The 15,250-nt window shown below is 33.8% G+C and overlaps 2 protein-coding genes across 2 annotated transcripts; one reads left to right on the forward strand and one right to left on the reverse strand.

The window, feature by feature from the left end:
• The first annotated feature begins 8,101 nt into the window (after window positions 1-8,101).
• LOC118034787 (uncharacterized) lies at window positions 8,102-11,211 on the forward strand. The gene is made up of 4 exons (XM_035040193.2): window positions 8,102-8,238; window positions 9,687-9,895; window positions 10,509-10,657; window positions 10,785-11,211. The coding sequence occupies exons 1-4, from the start codon at window positions 8,193-8,195 to the stop codon at window positions 10,870-10,872; spliced, it is 492 nt and encodes a 163-aa protein (XP_034896084.1). The 5' UTR covers window positions 8,102-8,192; the 3' UTR covers window positions 10,873-11,211.
• A 1,520-nt stretch (window positions 11,212-12,731) lies between these two features.
• LOC118034786 (high-affinity nitrate transporter 2.1-like) lies at window positions 12,732-14,873 on the reverse strand. The gene is made up of 3 exons (XM_035040191.2): window positions 13,952-14,873; window positions 13,727-13,842; window positions 12,732-13,634 (listed from the first exon to the last, which is right to left on the reverse strand). The coding sequence occupies exons 1-3, from the start codon at window positions 14,759-14,761 to the stop codon at window positions 12,968-12,970; spliced, it is 1,593 nt and encodes a 530-aa protein (XP_034896082.1). The 5' UTR covers window positions 14,762-14,873; the 3' UTR covers window positions 12,732-12,967.
• Between the last annotated feature and the right edge of the window lie 377 nt (window positions 14,874-15,250).

Raw genomic sequence — 15,250 nt, forward strand, 5'->3', positions numbered from 1 at the left:
ATATTATAATAATTACAGTTATTTTATTATTATTATTTTGCTTTTTGGCAAACTTTTAATTATTTTGTGTTTTGAAATATGGTTTAGTTGTTTTTAAAGTGTTTTTTATGTTAAAATATATTAAAATAATAATTTTTATTTTTAATATTAATATATCAAAATAATTTAAAATGTAAAAAAAAAAACTTTAACAAAAATAAAATTAAATTTTTAAAAAACGCGGTGCAAAACCGCGTTTTTAGTCTGTGTCTAATCCCTAATTAATGGTGCAGTGTCAATTTTGTACTTTCGAACTTTTTTGTATCGATCATGTGGTTAAGTAATTTGGATTGGTTTTAATTGGATCCTTTATTATAATTTATAAGTAGAAAACAGTAAGTTTTTGACAAAATGATATTATTTAAAAAAAAACATACAATAAAATGACTTAATTGAGGAATTTTAGAAATTCAATGATAAAATTAACATAAAAAGTATCTTTAAGGAAAAACATTATCTAATATAGTTGGAGATTATTTTAGGTTTAATTTTTTATTATTTTAATTGCAATTAGTTTTTTCATATCAATCTTAAAATCTTAAATAGATCATTTATATCTATGTAATACAGCTATAAAAAAAAAAATTACTTTTTAATTGCCTTATCAATGTGAGAAGTGCACAATTTTAAAAAAAATTATATGATAGTGAAAGAGGTTTGCTCACTTTCTTAATTTTTATATTCAAATTTCAAGGTTAGTATTTAAAAAAAAATATTAAATTTACTTAAATTTATCAAAGTAATATAGAAAATATATTTTTAAAATCACCCGACATAATACTTAATTCCAATTATATATAAACTAAATCAAAAATATTTTATCATAGAATAAAAAAAATATAGGAAGTTTATTATTCATGTAATAAACTAGTGTGTATTTAAAATTGTGGTAATTTTTACTATTATGCTTTTAAAAAAATATAAATTTAAAAAAATTTTAAAGAAATAATTTTTAGTGAAATATTATATATTTATTAATTAAGTATTGTTAAATTTATAATTAGAATAAAATATACTACATCATAAAATCAAACGTAATTAATTACTGTGAAGAAATTGATGGAGCTTGGACTTCAGTAGCATGACTGCATCGGCATCTTCGCTTTATCTTCTTTCTTTTTGGGTTTCTGTTTTGTCCTTTTGTTGTTCTCTATTAACTTACTTTTTTGTTTTTCTAAGATTTGATGGTAATGATGTTTGATATTGCCAATGCAATTCAGCACTCGTAAAGGCAGAAGTTTTGCTTGAAATAAAGGGTGTCCCACTCATCCGTCGTTCACGCCTTGAATGATTGTTAGATTATTAATGAGTTAAAAGATACATATAGTAAAAATCATCTTTATTTGATAAAAGGTGATCTGCTCATCTAAGATATCATGAATTTAAATTTTATTATTTTTATTTATTTAATAAAAATTAAGTACAAAATAATATATATATTTAAGGGAGTGTTTTAGAGAATAATATAGATCATATCTTGAAACCTCACTTAACAACTTAAACTTTTAGATTGAATTGGTATTTTGACATGGTATCAGAGTATGGTTGACAAGTGGTCACGATTTTGAATCTTACTCTCTCTATTTATTTGATAAAAAAATTAAGCACAAGGTAATGTGGGTATCTGTAAGTTTTAAACCCAAAGGACTTTCATTTAAGGAGGTATATTAGAGTATAAATCATAATTTGAAACCTCACTTAATAATTTAAATTTTTGGATTGAATTGGTTCTTTAACACAATGGATCATTCTAACCATATAAAAGGAATATGTGAAGCAATTAGGGGTAATCATTTTCGGTTCGATTCGATTTTTATATATAAAAAAGTAATTAAACAGAATTAAAAAAAAAAACCAAAACCGAACCGAAACCGGTTCAAACCGACTAGTTTTGGTTCCGGTTTGGTTTTTTAGGACAAAAACTGGTTCAAATTAGTTTGGCTCGGTTTTTTTGGTTCGGCTCGATTTTGACTCGATTTTGCTCGGTGTTTTTCTTGTTTTTTTATCGGTTTAGGTTCGATTTGGTTTTTTTGGTTTTGGGCTTATAAAACCAAAACCGAACTGAATTGATCATTTTTTTCAAAATTTTAATCAGTTTTTTTCACGATTTAATTTTTTTTCGATTTAATAGGCTTTTCAATTTTTTTTGCTTACCCCTATAAGCAATTAATAATTCAATAAACAAAAGAGTTACTGACAAAACAAAGGTCCAAAGCCTTTTCTATTTGCTTTTGGACTTAAAAAAAAAAATCCTCATAAACTTAAAAATTTATCTTACCATTTGAACATTAACCAAAGAACTTGATTTGTTATACGATAAATCTTCTTCTTCAAAAACTGAATTAGCCTTGGTGTTGTCAGATATCTCCTCATCATTCCACAGTGCAAAAGGTTCCTCTCCATGAATTGCATAATCACCAATTTGCAATTCATCTTCAGACAACTTCAGTGGAACAATTAGCCCAACCAAACATCATGCATAAAAGGCAGACATAATTTAGGCACCGTGAAAAATCCCGCGAAGCCTCCTAGGCTTGCATTCGCAATGGTGTGCTAGTGAAGTATGCCCATGGGTTTGTCAACTAAGGGTTTTTCAAAGAAACAAGTGTCAAGAAGTAGCCACGTAAGCAAATTAGTGGCTGTGTACACGTAGGTGCGTACAGTACGGACATGAAAACAAGGGCTAATGTGGCTTTTTATAGTTATACTTTAGCCAATTAAAAGAAAAAAAATTCCTATTTCAATTAATTACCCACATTGGTTTATTTTTCTTTTTCAATGTTGTAATACAACAAGGAAGGTAAGGAAATTAACAAAGGATGGAGGCACGCAAAATGAGATAAGCCATGAGAAAAAGAAACCAATATCTTTCATCAGGTGTAACTCATTAAAAAAATTTCAACATGATATCTTCTATTAAAAAAAAAAAAAATGTACTGGCTCAAAACATAATAATTATTTATAGTTTTGACATGCAATTCACGTTTGTATAGGCAGGATAGAAAAACAATGCCTATGATACACATATTTTTCTTGAGACTATTGACAATAAAAATATAAAATTTCCTAAACCACCAGAAGATAGTTGTACAGTAGAACTTATTATATAATTATAAGTATAATAGTTTGTGAAATTCTTATTAATCATTTGACAAATTTGAATGTTGTTTGTAATTACAAGTAAGCACTATATGGTTGATTCGGGATATCCCAATAAGTATGGGTTTTTATGTCTATATAAAGATGAGAGATATCACTTATAAGAATTTAGACGTCTTGGACAACTAAGAAATTAGCAAGAAATTTTTAATCATGCACATTCATCACTACATAATATGATAGAACGTTCTTTTGAAGTATGGAAACAAAAGTAAAGGATTTTACAAAACATTTCTACTTATCAATACAAAATGCAAGTTGAAATTGAAGTGGCATCAATAACATTATATAATTACATTAGAAGGAGATCACATAATGGTGTTGCATTTATGAAATTTGATCACAATTCCAATTTTATTCCTGATGAGATTTTACCTGATGTTATTGCTCACTCAGGAAGCCATGGAAACTATAATTAAGGTATGATGAATTTTCGTATGTGATGGAATTGTAGATAGTTTAATGGAACATTAAAAAATATTTTATATAAAGTATTGTTTATTTCATGATGAATAACAATAGTTAAATCTATAATATTTCAATTAAAAACCATTAATATTAACATATGTTTATTTTAATTATTTTATAACTTCAATTTGAAAAGCTTGTTTGTTGAGATTATGGTAACGGTAACGATTTGAAGTACTGCTTTTTACTAAAAAAATACATCAAAATGAGATTTTTTTTATTTTTTAAAATTATTTTTGATATCAGTATACGAAAACAATCTAAAAACATATAAAAAAAAATTATTTTTAGGAAAAAAAGAAAAAAAATTCAAAATTCTTAGAAATTACCAAACATATGAAACTGTTTTTTGTTTAATTTCAATTTCAACCACAGTTTTAACTAAACAATTAAAAAACCAAATTCAACCTTAATTAAAAATACCTTTTATAAAATAATATTTTTCAAATTATAACTATAAAAGTTACCATAATTTGCAGCCATGCTCTTGGGTCATTTCAATCCTCGAATAAGGTCTTATACTATCTCTAAAGCGGAGGAGATAAGGGACATAAAAGTGGGGTATTTCTAGAATTATTTTCACAGCTTGAGATGAGATTGGCAGTGCTCCTATAGCTGGTTAATTTATGATTATCGGATCCATTGAATTATTTAAAAGATAGAGAAGAGGAAGAGAAGAGAAGGAGTATGGTAGCGATGGAAATAAACAAGGGTAATTTTTCGATAGAATAATGAATTACTGGGCTCTCCCTCTTATTGGTCTGTTGATATGTTATGTGAGAAAGAGAGGGAGGGTTTGGAGTTGTTTAGTTAGGTTAAAGAATGGTGGTTATCTAAACCTTGTCCAAACAAGGGTTTTTTTTGGAGCTTTCAAGTTTTATTAATTTCTTCTTAATATAAAATAATAAAACGATTAATAAAAAATCAATAATATGTTTTGGATACAGCTAACACCTCTCCTCCTGCCGTGGTCTCCGAAAAACTATGATGAGCAGTTTCCTAAGGTTGGAAAATGTTTGAGTTGATAAAAACCGAGTCCCTACAGTTTAATAAAAATAACATGTCAGTGATTATGGTTTCAAACTTTATATATTTAATCCCTGTAACTGTGAATCTATTTATAATTGAATCCCTCCATCAATTACATGTTTTTCTATTTTTATTTTAATAAACAAAACAAAAGAGATATGCGTGATTAAGATGGAAAAATCTGACAAAAAAGCTGTTATTTTCGAGGGAAAAAACCCATCAAATTGAGAATGGCGCCCAATGGTAATCAACGGAGTAATTAGTTGTTTTAGACTAGTAAATTATATTGGATAAAACACAAGAACAAAGTTATAATTAACTCAAGAACATTTTATTACAGGCCTGATCAAGTGTGATTATTCTATCATATTTGGCAGCACACACTACTAGCACAAACTAGTATGCATCCGAAATTTAGCTAGGTGTAGCTAGGAGATGTGAAATAAAGTATTGGAATATCATCTCTTTCTTCCAATAAATTCATCACTGGAACATACACGCAAGTAACAAACGTACAACATATCTCTCCAAGATTCATCATGGGCATATATTTATGCCTGTCCTTCCTGATCCATAGCTTAATTATCAATAATAAGCATACAGCCATGTTTAAACTTACTTACATGCATATATATAGCTGCAATTAACTATATCTTAAAACATCTTCTTCATCAGTTGCACCGCGTACGCAATCAAAGCTTCCCGTTCACCTTAGAGCATGAGATAAGAGGCAGATTGTTGACAAATCTGCTTGGAGCCGATGAATGCCTATAACCTTTCGGCAAGCAACCTTTGACATCAGGCTCAGTACCGAAGAAGGGTCGCCTGTGATTGAAAAGAGGCTTCCTTTCTACATATTCTTCACCCTGCGAATCCAAAGGAGGCATCATGGTGCTCGGAACACTAGAGGGGATGGCACGGCCAGCCACAGTGATGCCTAGAGAATTAGATGACAACAGGAAATAGGTGAACAAAAGGTAAAACATGGTAGTGCTCATGATTTTTAAGGTTTTATTTGTGGACTTGGTGGAGAGGTTTCCAAGGGGTTTTATGGGAGACAGAAGTGAAGAGTGGGAACTGGGAAGGGCCCTAAATAGGCTCGTGAGTTGCTGAAGAAAGCAGATACGACACAGCTCATCGCTAGCAAGTATATGACATTACTTTGAGGGTGTGGAGGAGGTGGATTACCGAGGTTGACGCAGCTCCTTTCTTTCACTGTCGAAGAGGTGGGGATGCCCGTGAGTCTTTATTTTATTTTATTGCATGGGTATGCTTCGTAATCTCCTATATCTAACTTCCAAATATTTTTGTCGATCATATTCATCTGGGAAATTAACTGTTGATCATGCGAGCAATAAATCTTACAACTTAATTAAATAGGTGAGTTGTCTATACATACAAGAAACATCTATAAAAAAAACTATTTCTAAGCCAAATATTCTTGTGTAAATTTATTTTTTTCCCGCTAATTCAAACCAGATTGGTGAAACTCCCTTATGGCAATCATTTATGATCTGGTGGGTTCTTCTCACCGGTGAAATCTCAGGGGCCAGTAGTCATTAAGGAGAATAGTTAATGACCGTCGACCTTGGGTCTTAAATGTGGCTTAATGTATGCACGTGTGGATACATCTTAAGTACACAATGTTGGATTCTAGGGCTTCCAAAATGGATTATTGCCCACCTATGCACAAAGCTTTCCTTAGATATAAGCCACCAACTTCTTTGGTGTGATATTTACAAGAGTTGAATTCAAACCACGTGATTCTCATAATTGCTTCTCCAAACTCATCTAATTTCATGAATTTGTAAAATCACCATTTTATTAAGCATGCCCTAATTAGAGCAGTAATTAATAAATTAACTCCAAGTAATCAAGTTCCTGATTTGGGGTAATAACATGATTATAGACATAAAGATAGCCTCCATTTAATAGATGGCTCCTTTTTGTTGACTATACAATCCTGAATGATATTGACAAGCACTTTATTAGGAAAAATTGCAATTAAATTTAATTTTGAAACATTAATCTCAAGGAAAACCGAGGATAATATGGATATCCCATTAAAATGCCAAGACAAGAGATAGATTTCATTTTACCTTTCGGATATATTATCAATAATTGAAAGAAAAAAAGCTCAATTTCTTGACATTCAGATTTCGGACAAAATAAATACTGCTGGAGTCTATACTGTCGAGTAATGAATCATCACAAGTCAACCTTCAATCCCATTTTGCCTTGTGCTCCAGGCGGCGTCTTCTGATTGGCCACATGGCCTATACCAGGAATAAAATGGGTTTCTGCCACGTTGCATGGCCTCCAAAAAAAAAAAAAAAAAAGAAAACCCTCCCTGAAACAAACCTTTTATTAATGCAGGTATTAATCTGTTTAAAGGCGGCCTGGTGAGGGGTTTCAACGACCAATTCTAGCTGAGTTGTGTAATATTGAATTAACATTGCAGACATGAACAAGTTGAAGGAGTCTTGATTTGATGTGCTCGTTGCTCTTTTTAATTAAGATATCTTAACTACTAACATTAATTATCACATTCAAAAAGAGATAGAAAATTAAGAACCTTAACTAATAATTAAGTACTGTATTTTGTTTGGTAAAAGTAGTAGCCTGTTTTAAGCTTTCTTATTAATTATGGGACTTGTGAGATCATTTATTACTCAATGCCTGTATTAATAGTTAGATTGATATGCTTTACCACACATTAAATAAGAGTTTATTGCATGTTGGTTAAATATGAATGTTTTTTTTTGTTTCAAAAATATTTTTTAAAAATAATTCATTATTATATTCCCGATAATACACGAGAGCTCATATATAATTGACAAGGTTTGGATAAATACAGTTCATCAAGTGTTTATTAATTCCATTGCATCAGTAATTCTCTAAGCTATTGATATATAACAGCACAACTCTTTTAAGGACATTTAATGTATTCTACTATATATATATATATATTATCATATGAATATACTCGGATCAATTTGCATATTAATCAAGATCCTATGAATTTATTAAACAAGATTTAAATAGAAGAAGTGAATCTTGAAAGTCTATAAAATAATTTAAAGTGGAATGGGATCAAGTCCTTTCTTTTTATTAAAAAAAATGATCAAATCCTTTCACAATTTGTCCTTTCACAATTTGTGACAGTTTTTTTATAGTTGTAGATGTAATTCAATACCATTGACTATATAAACTGGATCTGATAATGATGACTTGGGATCTAGATTTTTTTTAATATATATATATATATATATATATATATATATATATATATATATATATATATATATATAATCAATTGTCTTTGAAAAAAGAAAAAAGAAAAAAGATTAAGATAGTTTTGGTTAAAAAAAAATGGCAATAGTGAAATTAGTTACAACACCAAGGGCCGATATGAAAAATTGGATTGACATGTAGCTAAGATAAGAGAACTTTCAGTTGTTTCTGTTACTTTGAGGAACCCTTTCCTTAATTTGGAGATGGAGTTAGCAGTGCACGCTTTGTCATTCACCTCCTTCTCCAAGAGTAAGTACTTCAAATAAGCTCTGTCCTGATATTAATATACAACTCTAGTTGCTCCACCTGTAGCTGTTTTTGTAGTTACAAGTTGCTGTAACTTTTGAAGGTAGTTGACAAGTAGTGTCTTACAATTATGAGAAGCTCATTAATGAAATAAACCCATTAAAGATATGGCCATGGAGGCTTTTATGAGGTGGTTGTTTCTTCTCTTACTTGTATTTTCAGCATCTTTTTGATGAGGGTTACGTTATTTACGTTGAACTTTATGAAGGAAGGTCCTTGTTGTAATGGCTTCTATTACTTGTCTTTGGTTTTTAAAGCTAATTAGAGTTGTTGTGGCTGTTATAGAAAACCCCAGAAAGGGGGACACCGGATTTAATGTTGAGTGCTTGAAGAGGTTTCTATAATTTGATGAGTAGAATGAATGGCATCTTTTTTCTTGGTTCTGTTTGGAAATACGCAACATGAATTCTTGGTTAAGTATTAGGTGTGCTAAAATGCAGAACAAGAAATGTTTGCTTTGATTGCTGAAAGTTGTTGTGGGTTTTGAGGGTTTGCATTTATGTTGCTTCGAGATAAGTGCTTCAATGGAGGGTTTTAGTCCCACTTTCTGGAGTCTAATGGCTACATGAATAATTTGTTGATTCTTTTAGGATTGTGCATCTGGGTTGTTGCTAGTGGAGGTTTGGACTTTGATGAGGGTTGTGGTTTATTATCACGGTCATCTAGGGGTTGGAAGGGAAAGTGCTTTTAATTGGTTGGCCACTGGCCAGAATTTATACTTCAATAATTCAAACAAATAAATACAGACAAGTTGGAATAAAGATTTTTCTCATTTGGGTTAATTCTAGCTTTGGTTTTAATACCTGTTGTTGTTCAGACACCAGCATTGTAATTTTATACCTTTTGTAGTTCAGTATGTCTTATACCAACATTGTAATAAACCCTTTTATCTTTTTGAGCTAAGAAACTGTCTTTAAGGCTTTACCCTTTTGAGCCTCTTATAGAATGAACTCCCCGAATCTAATTGATTCCATGTATTAACAGTACCCTATCAGCATTAATTAGTTCTATAAAGTAAATAGGATTGAATATGGTTTCCCTGGATTTTTGTTGTAGTGAAAGCTTTGTGAAGCGATTTGCTGTTTCTTTATTCTGAACGACAAATATCTCTTAGATATTAATGATGATGGAAATCAGTTGCAAGTATTGTTCTTGGATATCAATGTTGATATTGAGTCTGTAATGGTAAAGGCTCTCCTGGTGATAGTGATAGCATTAAAACACCAAGTACAATAAAACTAATTTGTAAGAAACCTCCATTAAAAGAGAAGAAGCTATGTCCAGTCATTTGATATTATCATTCTGAATTTCCATTTGTATTTTTAGATTAAATAGTAAATAATATTTGGGGATTGGGGTGCTTGTTGATTATCTTTTATCTTGTGAAACAGACAGGGAGTCGAAGCCTCAAGGTCGTACTATACCGGATCCTGCTACTTGTTCTTCAATTGATGTGAAATTACAAGAACAAGGGAGAAAAACATCCACAGTATGCTATTCTCTACCAGAGACAGCTGCCTCTGTGGCAATTGCTGCTACAGCTGTGGGTGCTGCAATTACCCTTCTAGTGAGAAGAAACAAACCATCCGAGGCAGATGAGGTACATGTTTAATATAGAATGGCAAATGGTTGTATTTGGGAAAGAGCATCGAAAATAGGATGTCACCATAGATTACTGAGGAAAGTAGTCAAGTTTTTGTATAAAGATGAATTATCAGCAAAACTATCCGAGTAAAAACACACCATACTGTGCATGATTAATTGCAAAAAGCATGATATTTAACCATGCTTTATTTTCACGTTCAGTGAGTCAATTTCATGCCTATGAGAATTGTATTCAAATGGATCTCTTCAGTCAAAATAAGATAGATATATCCAATTAGAGATGTTACTTTAGCTGGGCAGCTGGGGGAAGAATTCTGATACAATGCATTATGTAACCATCAGGGTAATATTTGATTGCTTTATCACGTATTAAATTTGTTTAGAACCTTCTTCATTTTTCCTAGTACCTTTCTTTCAATATTTGTTTCATCAGATTCGCAAACTAACCACAGTATGCTATGCTTCTTTAGCAGTTTTAAATTTTTAACAAGCAATGCTCATTTGATTGCTGCTGCACCCACTGTTTTAGTGCCCCTACCAGCTACTGCCTTCTGCTTTTTTTTATCTATATATGCCTGAGTTATCTCATATACCTTTTTATAATGCAGATTCCACTCAAAACATGTGAAGATTGTGGTGGTTCTGGTATATGTTCTGAATGCAATGGTGAAGGGTTTGTTCTTAAGAAACTGTCAGAAGAGAGTGCTGAGAGAGCAAGACTGAGTGCAAAGAACATGGCCACTCGATATACAGCAGGGTACATTTGAAGTCTCTCTCTCAATCTCTATCTTTGGCACACACACGCACTTGCGCGCCGACACACGCACACACACAGAAACATCACAATCTTCATAGGATTGATACAACGAGGTACACCTTTTCAGGCTTCCAAAGAAGTGGAGCTACTGTACAAAGTGCTCCTCTGCCCGATCTTGTAGCGCTTGTGGTGGCAGTGGAAAGTTGAACTATTAATTTTATGTTACATCTCTTTATTTATAATTAATATTGGTAAATCCAAGCTGCTTCAATGCCTAATTCTGAAAGAATACAAGGAACTCACGGTCAACGAAATTGGAAGTGAGTTCATTTTTTCCCCCTGTACAATCCACCTTATGAGTAATGTGTGTATCTTGGTGTCAATTCCACCTTTCTCATTGGGATTTTGCGCAAGTATGATCTGTTATGTGTTCAACCAATCGGTGATCGATATTTTTGATGTAGTAGTATTTTTCCTTGCTAATATCACACAAGTTCGCTTCTGAACTATCACATTATGAATTTTGAGGTAATGAATTTGTTCCTTTTGTTGTATGCTTGAGCTATAACTGATCACAGTACGCACCAAGTTAAGCTAGCAATGCATACACTTTATGGTTACTATACAATGTGAACTTTGCTAGTTAGGATTAAAGGTTATGAGAGGGAAGAGAATGAAGCTTGTTGCATTAGTTCTATGAGAGAGTTCCAAAGTCCTTGTTTCAGAACCACTTTGTATTTGGTGAACCTTTAGGAGAAAAAAAAATAGTTTTAGGAGAAATAGATGCAACCTTCAGTTGAGTCGCAACCATTGGAAAATGTTGTCGCTACACATGCCACCCTCAATAGCCATGGATGTCGCTTTTCTAACAAGAGCAAAGCAAGAGATATTTTTATGGAATTTCGGAGGTTATAACACTTTGATTGTGGATTTGTATGTAGATCTCTTTCATCAATAAATGAATTTCCGACAACAAGATGATTAGAGAGGAGCATCATTAGTCCTTGGAGTCTAAAAACCATCATTAAGATTTTAGAGCACATAATTTCTCACCAAAGAAATATTCTAGAAATCAAGAGATTCATTTCTGTCAAGCATGTTGGTCCTGCCTCTATGTTTATATTTTATTTCCAACAGTGCCTCTATCCTTCTATACTAAAAGTTTCAAATTCAATATCGGATTAACTTGAATTTATCTGTAAGCTATTACTTGTTTTCTCTCCTAATAGAATTTTCTTGATCCATTCATGTATACAGCTCTTATGGCTCTATACTTAGAAGAGAAATTCAATAGCAATTTCCATTGAGCTAACAATTTTACAACAGTCCTAATCTGTTATTTTGGATGTGAATAGAATTTGATCACTAATCTTTTGAAACAATGCCAAGTGATATTTTATCAATTGAAGCAGCTAGCATGCACTATGAGCATTTTTATGTTTTTTTCCTTGTTTCGGAATCGATGGTTGGACACTGCAACGAAGAGTGTGTTTCTTCTGTGGTGCACCTGCTGCACAATTCCTGTCCATGTCTGGGAATGGAATAACCTAGATAGCTCCACTTTGAATCTTTTCTTTTTGATTTTGTCCTGAATGGCAAGTCGAATATTCAAGATTCTGCTTGATACCCTAAATCTCACATCATGCAATGCACTTCTTCGAGATAGTAAAATGTATTTGAATTGCCTTTTGCTATATATTTACTTACCAAATCCAAGAAAATTCATTTGAAGTTCATTTGGCATATGATTTTGTCATATGTTTAGTGATCATTTATCATCTGCACAGTGGTTCTACTTTATTATATATTTTCTTCTATTATTTTAAAAAATCAATGACATCATGATGGTTTAGCCTTTTTTTTATTTGCGGTACAACTTCAGTAACTATAGCCAAGTCAACTCCTCCACAAATACAGGAAATGATTGAACATCTCCACAATATGATATTAGCTTAAATTCCTCACTTCATAATGCCATTTTCCATCATTCTTGGTTTAGTCTAGGGGTTGTGAGTTCGTTTAATTCCATAGCTTCAGAAGTCAAACAAATAATTTTGTAGGTAAGAAATGAAGGTGCTTGAAGATACCAGGCTTAAACGTAAATATCAGGATCCTTGGCATGGCGTGGATACCTTTAACTTGGATTCCAGCTGATAACTGAAATCTAGTCTACAAAGGGTCGAAAAAACAAGAAGAATACCGTAATTAACAAACATAATGATCGATTTATTTCAAAGCCTTTTCACTCCAAAAACAGCATCGTTCTTGATATTGCCTATTGCACTATAGAAGCATGGCCAGCGCTTTGATCTACACACGGTTTGGTGTGGTACTTGGTGGTGTTGGTGCAGAGGCAATGCGATTGCCGCGTTCGGACCGGCTATTCTCAGCGAACTTGAGGCTTTGCTGGTGCATGCCCTTTTGCCTCTCGTCCTCATCCCACTCTGATGCATAATAGGACTCTTCTGTTGACTTCACTACGTCTTTAGAAGGCGGGAAGAACATGCCGCCCCATTGTGGGAAGTAGACCAACGCCACAGGGAGAGTGCAGCCGCAAATCATGACACCCATCCAGGATAGACCTGCAGCTGTGGACAAACTTGTGCTCGAAAAGAATACTAGTTGTGTCAATCCGGACCCAAAATTTCCACCTGCGCCAGTGAGGCCGGATATGATGCCCAATGATCGTCGAGAAATAAAGGGAATGATACCAAAAGTTGCTCCACAGGCAGCTTGAGCTCCAATGGAGAAGAGAATCATAGCGGTGACAGCAAGGGGAAGTGAATTAGCTCGACCGAGCCAAATACAGAAAACTCCTCCAAGTGTCTGTAAAATCCAGAGCACCCATAACCTGCCTCTCATCCCGAAGTACCTTGCTGCTACATCAGAAGAATATCCACCAAAGGGACGAGCTACAAGGTTAGCCATACCAAAGGTAGCAGCAATGACACCTGCTGTGTGAAGCTTTAGATCGAACCTGTTAAATATGTCAACGTAAATTTTGATTAGTCAACATATCATATGAGACGACAGGGTGAAGATGCATACCATGATTAGTTCAAGAATCACCTGTCATAGAAGTACTCGGCGATAACATTGTCGGTGGATAATTCAACTCCCATGGAGTAGCCATAGAGAAGGACAAAGATCCAGGTCCTATAGTTTGTAACAGCATACCAGAGTACCTGAACAAGAGATAAAACACATTGAATAATTAAGATTGAATGTTTTTTTTTTTTTAACTTTGAGGTATGAGCTTTAAATGGAGAGGGTGTAGAACTTAAAGAAACTGACCTTGGAGAACTTATCTTTAGCAACATCACCCTTCTTCTTTAGGGCACCGAGATTCCCATCAGGCAAGTCTTGGCCTAGATTCAAGACCAAGATTCCCATGATAACATGAAGCCATCCTGGGACAAAAAATGCTATCCTCCAAGCACTGAATGAAGTTGAACCAGCTCTCTTAATGAGCTCGTAGACCAAGGGCATTACGAGCTGAGTTGCACCTCCACCCATATTGCCCCAACCGGCTGCGGTTCCATTGACGAGTCCGATAATCTTGCTGTTAAACATTGTGCTCATCCAGTACTGGCATGACACAAACGTTGCAAGAGAGAATCCAATCATGAAACGGACTGCTAGGTATCCTCCAGCTGAGTCCACAAACGACATGCAAAACACAGTTGGGGCTGAGAGCATGATCAGAAACGCACACCCATATCGCGGCCCCAAGAGGTCACAAACTGCACCCATTACAAGCCTTGAGAAGATGCTTCCAGAGACAGAAGCAACCCCAGCATTACCGATGTCACGTTTGGTTAAATTGAGGTTGTCCCGAATGATAGGAACAAGGGGTGCTGCAGCGAAAGTGGAGACAAAACAAGTGAAGAAGGATATCCAAGAAAGGTGAAATGTTCTCATATGAGGGTTAGCAAAAGAGAAAATCTTGAACACTTTGGCCTTGTGCTCGGAATCAACTGGCAAGGCAAATTTTGCTGTTGTATCTGTGGGGACTGTAGGAGAGGCAACTGAAAAGGCAAAGCTTTGTTCTCTGCCTGTCACTCCATGCATGGAACTACCCGGGGAACCCTCAACGTCAGCCATTCCCTTCCTCTATTCTCTTCCAAACCGGATTGTGATAGGAGTTTCAGACTAGGGAAGTTTAAAAGGCTAAGACTTAGAAGGTAGTATATTTGCTTTTGTTGTGAGAAGTGAAGTTGGGTTCTGTAGTATTTATATTAAAGTTTCTGTTGACATTGTAAAACCCTGAATAAGCTAGTGGAGATTCCTTGACTGTTGTGATATTCTTGGGCCATTCCTATTTGAATAAACAAAAAGAAAAAACTCTTCCTCGCGTCTCAACTTGCTGTGCCTTCAGACTTGGAGGGCCTCGTCGTGTAGCTCAAAGATCACCATGTCCTTTCAGAATTAGCCGTAATTTTCAGAACCATTAAGACGGCCTCCGCGATTCTGATTATTTGTACAGCTATCTTGCTCAAGGCAAGATAGTTGGTGTAATCACGTTGACTAGCATTCCGCAGTTCATAGAGCCATCTGTTTGTTTCAGAGTGGTTAGTTTGAAAACGAAGGTGA

This window comes from Populus alba, chromosome 9, assembly GCF_005239225.2.
Source record: "Populus alba chromosome 9, ASM523922v2, whole genome shotgun sequence".
Classification (NCBI taxonomy): domain Eukaryota; kingdom Viridiplantae; phylum Streptophyta; class Magnoliopsida; order Malpighiales; family Salicaceae; genus Populus; species Populus alba.

Bases quoted from the DNA above. Each gene is read 5' to 3' on its own strand.
- LOC118034787 (XM_035040193.2), top strand. From the start codon at position 8,193: ATGGAGTTAGCAGTGCACGCTTTGTCATTCACCTCCTTCTCCAAGA. The intron at 8,239-9,686 runs GTAAGTACTTCA...CTTGTGAAACAG, and splicing joins ATTCACCTCCTTCTCCAAGA to ACAGGGAGTCGAAGCCTCAA. The intron at 10,658-10,784 runs GTACATTTGAAG...ACACCTTTTCAG, and splicing joins GCCACTCGATATACAGCAGG to GCTTCCAAAGAAGTGGAGCT.
- LOC118034786 (XM_035040191.2), bottom strand. From the start codon at position 14,761: ATGGCTGACGTTGAGGGTTCCCCGGGTAGTTCCATGCATGGAGTGACA. The intron at 13,843-13,951 runs GTCAGTTTCTTT...TCTCTTGTTCAG, and splicing joins CTAAAGATAAGTTCTCCAAG to GTACTCTGGTATGCTGTTAC. The intron at 13,635-13,726 runs GTGATTCTTGAA...CATATTTAACAG, and splicing joins GCCGAGTACTTCTATGACAG to GTTCGATCTAAAGCTTCACA.